The following is an 8,340-nucleotide window of genomic DNA, read 5'->3' on the forward strand; positions in this document are numbered from 1 at the left end:
TACAAAGAGCTGTGTCCAAGCTAAGACGTTTCTCAAAGCTTTTACTATTTAAAATAAGATGTTTTAAAGAAATGAATGTAAGATTTGATCTTATGCACTATTCAAATCAAAGGAAGAGTAATCAAAACAACTTACTTCTATACAAGTCTTTAATTTTTCTCATTGGCCAACAATATCTACAAAGATACCTTATTGGCAATATATGTATAGAGGTAGACAAACTAAATATTGTGTCCCCTTAGAATCTGTCCAACCAAATTACAGAGAACTTCTCTGCAACTTCACAGAATTTAAATTACAATATGGACAGCCCCCAAGATAGATTATATAAATATATTCAGCTAATTTGACAAAATATATGTTTCTATTTCAGTTAATTTAAGCAAACAAAACAATTAGTTTATGTATTCTTAATGTGCATCAAATACTGTGATGTGGCTGGGACAGTTAAGAAGAATAAATCATACTCTTGCTCCTATGAAAATATGCTTATACAGAGCTACACACATTCTTGTGTATAAGAATTATAAATGAACTGTCTTGACATCAACAAAGTAGTGCTCAATTCTGAATGCTGTTTTATAAAATCTTATGGAAAAATACTTGTGCTTGTACTTGAAGGTGATTTAAAAGATGAGAAAGACTTCATTACATAGTAAAAGAATGTTAGGAAGGAATTTGAAATGAAAGAAGAGGAATGTGAAGTTGCAAAAGAGACCCCAGAGTAGCGCACAAGTTTAAAAGGTACTCCGGGGAGAGAGGAAACCATTAAATCTAAGAAGAAATGTCTGGAGAATTGCAGTGTGGGGTGCTCTCTGTATGAATCTTATTAAAAACAACTTTGATTTTACTATAAATACTAGAAATCACAATACCCACAAAAATAAACATATCTACTGTGCAGACCCTTACATCATCAAGGTCTGCCTAATTAAATGGCAAACTTTGTTATGAAGAAAAGCACTTGACCAGTTAGTGTGCCGTGTCTAAATGCATGCTAGTTGGAGATTCAGCATGCATCACATATCTCTTACTGCCCTTGTTCTAGCTATGCATTCTATTACACTGGAGCTAAACACTTCAATGAGCGGCATAAATTTTCTTGAGGCACTAACTAGGAGCAGCAAGTTGGTATTAATCTCACTCTAAACTGTCATTTTCATAATTTCCCATTAGCAAAGTATGCTTTGCAAATAGTAAAAGTTTGGAGGAAGTAAAAGTAAAATGAGACTAGGAAAGTGAAAAGCCATGAGGGATTGTGGGTAAACACCACTGGTGTTCTACCAGTTTCTGGATTTTCAGCACCCACTTGTATGTGTGGCACACGTTAAGGTACTTATTTGAGAGGAGTGAGCCGACTCTAACTACTAATTTGCCTTCTCATAGAATGAAGTAACTTCCCACTGTTCACAGGTGAGAACAATGATATATAATACATGTATCGTTAGTGATCTAAACAGGTCTCCCCCTTTTCCATTTAATCACAATAATATTTGCTTAGTTGGTAATATAAAAAGATGGATTTAGAAAATTAAATGAGAATAGTCAATAAGATCTGTTAGAGAACACTTGTGTGCTCACTCTATGGTAAGCACTGTATTAAGTGTTCATATTTTACTTTCTAACCACCTAGGGGACAGCAGGAGTATCATAAATTAGCAACTGAAGAAACTTACCTAAAAACATCATGTGATTTGCTTTGTGAAAAAATAGAAAAGGTATATGTGTGTAATATAAAGAAGACCTGAATAGAACTAGAACTAGGACCAAAGGTGGAGATTAGAAAGTCAAGGCTGCCAAAGCAAAAAAGGAAAAGGAGAGGGAAAAGGAGAGGGAAAAGGAAAAGGAAAAGGAAAAGGGAAAGGGAAAGGAAGGGAAGGGGGAAAGGGGAAGGGAAGGGGGAAGGGAAGGGGAAGGGGAGGGGAGGGGAGGGGAAAGGGAGGGGGGAAGGGAGGAGGAGGGAAAGGAAAAGGAAAAGGAAAGGGAAAGGAAAGACCTCATCAAAAACAGAATTGGGGGCCCTGTGATCCATCCAATAGCTGACTGTGAGCATCCACTTCTGTGTTTGCTAGGTCCTGGCATAGCCTCACAAGAGACAGCTATGGAGCTCATGTCTCTAGCTGCATATTTATCAGAAGATGGCCTAGTTGGCCATCAGTGAAAAGAGCGGCCCATTGGTCTGGCAAACTTTATATGCCTCAGTACAGGGGAACGCCAGGGCCAAGAAGTGGGAGTGGGTGGGTAGGGGAGTGGGGGGAGGGTATGGGGGACTTTTGGGATAGCATTGGAAATGTAAATGAAGAAAATACCTAATTAAAAAAGAAAGAAAGAAAAAAACCAGACAATTGGCAAAGCAGCACAGGAAAACATCCCGTCATTTAACTGTCTCAAGGACACAAGTTAAAAATACAACAAAATGCTAATTTACACCTATCAAAATGCCTTTCTTTTTAACTTTAAATGAATGGTGGTCCCAAGTGTTAGCAAGCCTCAGAAGGAACGTGGACTCAACATGTAAGAGATAATGTCATTGTATGAGAACTTTGGAAAAAGCTGTGCAGTTTATAAACACTTGAACACATATTCTCCATATTACCTGACCAGTTTAGTATAGATTTAGTATTTATTTACCCAAGAGAAAAACGTACAAACCCACAAAGACCTGTACAGGCATGTCAATCATGGGTTGACTTTAATAGACTAAACTGTATCCAACAGTTTAAATTATTAAACTGGCAAGACAACAGGTAAGACAAAGTGGCGTTTATCTGTATAATGTTACACAGCACTAAAAAGAAACTATCATATTAGTAATACCCCAGCATGCACAGACTTTATCATGAATGAAATATACTCAGCTTTGTGCCTAGTGTTATCTACAGAGTATGGGGAGTCTAGAAAATACAGACTAACCTATGGTGTGAGGTAAATCTGATCCGTGGGCATCAGGGATAACACCGGGCAGGAAAAGTCAGATTAGGAAGTGCAAAAGGACACAGAAGTGGGTGACAAATGTCATTATCTGGGCTTAGCTGGTGCTCCGCAGATGTCCAACTGACACTGTGGTAAATATCTGAAATTCTATATGTAGCAATTATTCATAGATAAATCTGTTAAAAATATTTACGCTTTCCTTTATAAAGTATCTTTTGCTATCACCTTAGTGAGAATCATCACCCACATTTTTGCAACAGTTATCTCTAGGTAGGGAAAGGATTGGAGGTTTGGTTTGGTTTGCTTTTGTTTCCATAACTTCATATGCATTTTCTTAACACCCCAAAACAATTTTAAACATTGACTTAAGGTTAATAGTTCTTCGCCGAGGAGAGTGTTAACACATGCCTGTAATCTCAGCTCTCAGGAGCTGGGAGGCAGAAGGATGCAGAACTCAAGGCCAGCCTTAGCTACAGAAAATGACACATTGCTATAACTTCTTCAGAATTTAAGGTCGTTTTAAAAACAAAAATGCATCTATCTCTTCATCAACAAAAAGAACAGGAAAGTAAAACCAGCCAGTATGTAAATTAAATACAGCCAGTATGCATATTCTTTCTACTATTCTAAAATATGACTTCTAAACAAGGAAGGTAAGTTCTGTATTCAAAAAGACACTGAGCTTTAAAACAGACTACTAAAGTGAAGAGTTTGCCCACTGTGTTGGCCATTGTCTTCCTACTTAATGTTTGTTAAAATAACCAGGAGTCATTTGTTATGCTGGCTTTCCATAGGACAATTTATTGTGCCTGCCTTTCAATGTCCTTAGGTTCTTAGAAAAATTTAGTGAAGAGACACTAGGGGCAGTCCTCTGAATCGGTGCGCTTACTCTTACGCTTACAGCCAATTCAGGCAATTCAGGCAAACTAATCGACTATACACTATCTAGACCAGAATCTTGTGTTAGTAATTCAGCCTATGTTTTGATGAATGGTATCCATCTGTGTTCCCTTTCCTGCGGGCCTAGTGCCACATCCGTGCCTACCGCAACAAATGACCGTTACATAACGTCAGTGGCCAAGATCTCTTAGAACTCTGCATTGTGGAAGAGAAGGGCCGTGTGACGCAGAGCTCATCGCTAAGGCTGAGTTCTCATTTAGACCCGACGCTCAGCAGCAGACCTTGTGCTGAGCTTGCCTGACCTCAGTTTCCCCTCCTTTCAAACAGGAGTCATGCTGTCCTGCTTTTGGTTCTTCTCCAAGCACATCAGCTCTGCACTGATGTCCCTGCCCCGTGTGTTACACAGATTCACTGCCCCACAGTGCTTGGCCTCCAGGTATCCTTTAGGTCCCCTACTGGCCTCCCCTCGACGCCTCCTGGCCTCGGTGGCTTCCTCTCAGGACTCCACTAGACCTTCCAGGGTCCGCCAGAACTTTCACCCGGACTCGGAGGCTGCTATCAACCGCCAAATCAACCTGGAGCTTTACGCATCCTACGTGTACCTGTCCATGGCTTACTACTTCTCCAGGGATGATGTGGCCTTGTATAACTTCTCCAAGTATTTCCTTCGCCAGTCCCTGGAAGAGAGGGAACATGCAGAGAAGCTAATGAAACTGCAGAACCAGCGAGGAGGCCGGATCTGCCTCCAGGACATCAAGAAGCCAGATAAAGATGACTGGGAATGCGGACTGCGGGCCATGGAATGTGCCCTGCTCCTGGAAAAGAATGTAAACCAGTCGCTGCTGGACTTACATACTCTGGCCTCAGAAAAAGGAGATCCTCATTTGTGTGACTTTCTGGAAACTCACTACCTGCATGAGCAAGTGAAGTCTATCAAAGAATTAGGTGACCACGTGCACAACTTAGTCACCATGGGGGCTCCAGCCGCGGGCTTAGCGGAATATCTTTTCGACAAGCACACGCTTGGAAGCGAGAGCAAGCACTAAGACAAGAGGCTGCCTATCTGATACCCCAGTGGGTCCCAAGACCTGGATGGAGTTAACGATCTCCTGTTTCTTGCCCTTAAAACTTGACACCGTCTTTCCATTCTCCTCCTTCTTTGAACTGTTTTGCTAGTGTTTTGTAGAGAAAATATGCTAAGCCCTGTGCTCACTACGGCTTTCTACCAACACCAAAATACCAATTATTTCCCCAGCCTGAAAGATAGCCCAGAATACTATGGTATGACAGGGATGGGAGACAAAACACTTAAATTAGATACAAGAGTATGTTCTTTGAATATTATTAAGTGCTGTTCCTATCCATAAACCTGAACTGAAATTCCATGACTTCCAATTCAACCATCTGTACTGCCTTAAAAATCATATACAAAATGGTCGGTGAGAGAAATATATAATGTATAAATAATTGTAAGACAGAGAAGATATAGAGTACTTCAAAAATCACACATGCAAAATTTTGACAATTATTCTATTTTCCCAGTGTGTTCCAAGAAATGGCAGTGTATGGAGACAACCTAGGTATTGTTTTAAAGGATTCATGTCAAACTTGGTAAGAGCCACATCGGGTATCAGTGGTGGTGTTGAGCAGCTCAGTAGGCTCACATTTTAAGGGCTCAGAGAAGACTCTTAATTAAAACCACAGGAAAAAATATCAGAAATGCCTTATTCCTCTTTTGGTATTTTCTACTGATATACTATATATACTCTCTCAAGATAGGGAGAAATGGGATTGGTTTGTTATGCTTTCTGCCTTGAAAGTAATTAGCTACAGTGTAACAAAACAGATTGGTTTGGTTTCAGATTCTATACCACAATCTCTAACCACAGGGTTATATAGCCTCTCTTTCACTATAACCCAGAGAGAAAATCTTTCATAAGATACATTTTTAAATTAATTAATTTATTTTTACACTCCATATTTTATCCCCCCATCCACCCTCTTACTGCTCCACATCCTCCCCACCCCCACCCCCTGTCTCCATGCGGATGTTCCCACCCCCACACCACCTGACCTCTAAGCTCCCTGAGACCTCCAGTCTCTTGAGGGTTAGGTGCATCATCTCTGAATGAACACAGACTCGGCAGTCTTCTGCTGTATGTGTGTTGTGGGGCCTCATATCAGCTGGTGTATGCTGCCTGGTTTGGTTGGTGGTCCAGTGTTTGAGATATCTTGAGGGTTCCGATTAATTGAGACTGCTGGTCACCCTCCTCCTCAGCTTCTTTCAGTCTTTCCCTAATTCAACCACAGGGGTCAGCTGCAAAAGAACTGTGGAGGCTAATAATAATAATAATAATAATAATAATAATAATCAAGAATGAAGGGAGCATCCTTATGGGTAAAGGGTTTTTGGAGGGAAGGGGCCAGAGGAGTGGGAGATGTTTGGTGAGCGGGAATTAGAAACAACTAGATGAGAATCAATGATGTGATGTCTGGGGGAAGGCTGGGAACAGCAGTGTGTAAGTGCAAGGGACAAGATGGATGACTTAAGCTACTAGAGGAATGGGAAAAGGAGATCCCTCTCAGGGTCCGAGAGAGGAAGCAATCTGCAGCTTAACCTAAAAAGCATATGAACATCTCTGGTTAATTCGAATCCTCTGGGACACAGATGACAAAACATCAGTATTCAAGAAGCTAGGAAAATCTGGGATGCCTCTAAAAGAAAATGGGGAAAGAGTCGTGTGTTGACTCTTATAGGAAGGTCTTAAAACATTTAAGAGTCTTACATTAGTCTCCTTGAAAGTTTGGCTCCTAGGGAGGAAGAGAAAAGTATTGTTGTTTCATGGAAACGCATTGTTCCATGGACATCTGTACTGCACTATCAAGAGACCTTCATTCAAAATCATCAGAAGAAACACACTACCCCAGATGTTGACCGGAGTTCAATTGACCTGTTCAAATGTACTCAGTGATTGATGCATAAGAAGTGATGACTTTCATAGTAGCAGCTTGGGGCCCTTAGAAAATTAAGCTCCCTGTAGCCTGTAATCAAAAGAGTCCATGCCAGTGATTACACAAATTCAGTTGTTTCCAGGGAAACACCATACATGGGATACCACAGGAGCTGCCATTAAATCCAATTTTGCTAAACATATTCTGATGTGGGCCTAAATTCATAATGTATTATTTTTAAAGTAATTTGTGTTACAATGATAGGGTTATGTTATATTAGTGTAAATATATAGGTTGAATTACAGAAAATATTGGATAACAGACATTAAAATGACTGGAAATATATACATCAAGAAGTTTAGCTAGAATCTCTTTAGAAGTGACATTGTAGTTCACATTAAAAAAAAAAAACACCTGTTTCTTAAGACAACTTTCTTATGGTTAACCCGATATTATCATAAGAAAAACAAAATATGAGATGTGGAGAATGGCAATAAAGGTTTGGATACAATCGATTATAGAAACAAACAGATGCTAGGGAGAATTCAGAAAGTAACATCATTTAGATATTGTGATCATGATCAATTGAACAAAAACATGACAAACACAGGATTTGGAAAGAAAACTGATGCGGCTCGGCTCGGTCACTGGAAAAAATGGGACTTAAAAATAAACAGGGCTCTCAGCAGGAGATGTAAGTAGAGAGTGGGCGGGGTGTGATGGGGCCAGTTTGCTTCTGTTGATTAGTCTCATTTTCCATTTTATTCTGAAGTAGTCTGTTTTGCTGCACAGAAATCCTATTCTATGTCTTTAGACTATTTCCTCTTCAGTTTTTCTAGATGAGTGTTTTTCAAACAGCACATCGTAACCTGTTAGTGTGTCATGAGATTGGTAAGTGAGTCACTACCCACTTTCTGTGAACAAAATAGAGTTGAAGTGAATGTTGGTGAAGTGAGCATCGGTGAAGTAACGATGCTGTCGGATGATATTTGCTTCAGGTGTGTGCCTGTGTATTCTTATGAATTCACAACATAGAAGGTGACATTTCTTATTCTGTTACTGTCACACATATTTAATGGCTATTCTTTTGGATAACTATTTTACAGTCTCCTAACTCCTCAAATATCCCATCTCTTTTTCCCTACTGTCAGTGATAATCCTTTTACTCACTGAGAAATTAGAAGTAATCGCACAAAATGTCCACGCTGTTCCTACACTGAATTAATCTCACCCGTACACCTGAATACATTTGTTATGCTTTTGGGGATGTTCTGATGGTTGAAGCAAGCAATTTCAGCCTTCCCACAGAAGCCATGGGCATGGGGTAACTACAGTAACCCTCTCTTGCATAGGATGCCCATCTTCATTAGTTGATTCCCATGAGAAAGTAAACTGGATTTTCCCCCTCATCTTTAACAAATACCACTACCCTTAGACTCACAATGCTTCTAGGAAATATGAAGCTACCACCCTGGAGCCACCACTTCATATTTCTTACAGACGTTCTGCTCTCTGCTTACAGTCTTTATTTTGCTCACAGCTGTCATTTTTAAG

The 8,340-nt window shown here is 40.0% G+C and overlaps 1 protein-coding gene across 1 annotated transcript; it reads left to right on the top strand.

Moving 5' to 3' along the window:
• Positions 1-4,088: 4,088 nt before the first annotated feature.
• On the top strand, positions 4,089-5,549 carry Ftmt (ferritin mitochondrial). Its single transcript, NM_026286.3, has one exon. The coding sequence runs from the start codon at positions 4,167-4,169 to the stop codon at positions 4,878-4,880; it is 714 nt and encodes a 237-aa protein (NP_080562.2). The 5' UTR covers positions 4,089-4,166; the 3' UTR covers positions 4,881-5,549.
• The last annotated feature ends 2,791 nt before the right edge of the window (positions 5,550-8,340 follow it).

This window comes from Mus musculus, chromosome 18 (genome assembly GCF_000001635.26).
Source record: "Mus musculus strain C57BL/6J chromosome 18, GRCm38.p6 C57BL/6J".
NCBI classification, from domain to species: Eukaryota; Metazoa; Chordata; class Mammalia; order Rodentia; family Muridae; genus Mus; species Mus musculus.

What these genes read in the sequence shown, in the direction of transcription:
- Ftmt (NM_026286.3), top strand. Translation starts at nt 4,167, where the DNA reads ATGCTGTCCTGCTTTTGGTTCTTCTCCAAGCACATCAGCTCTGCACTG.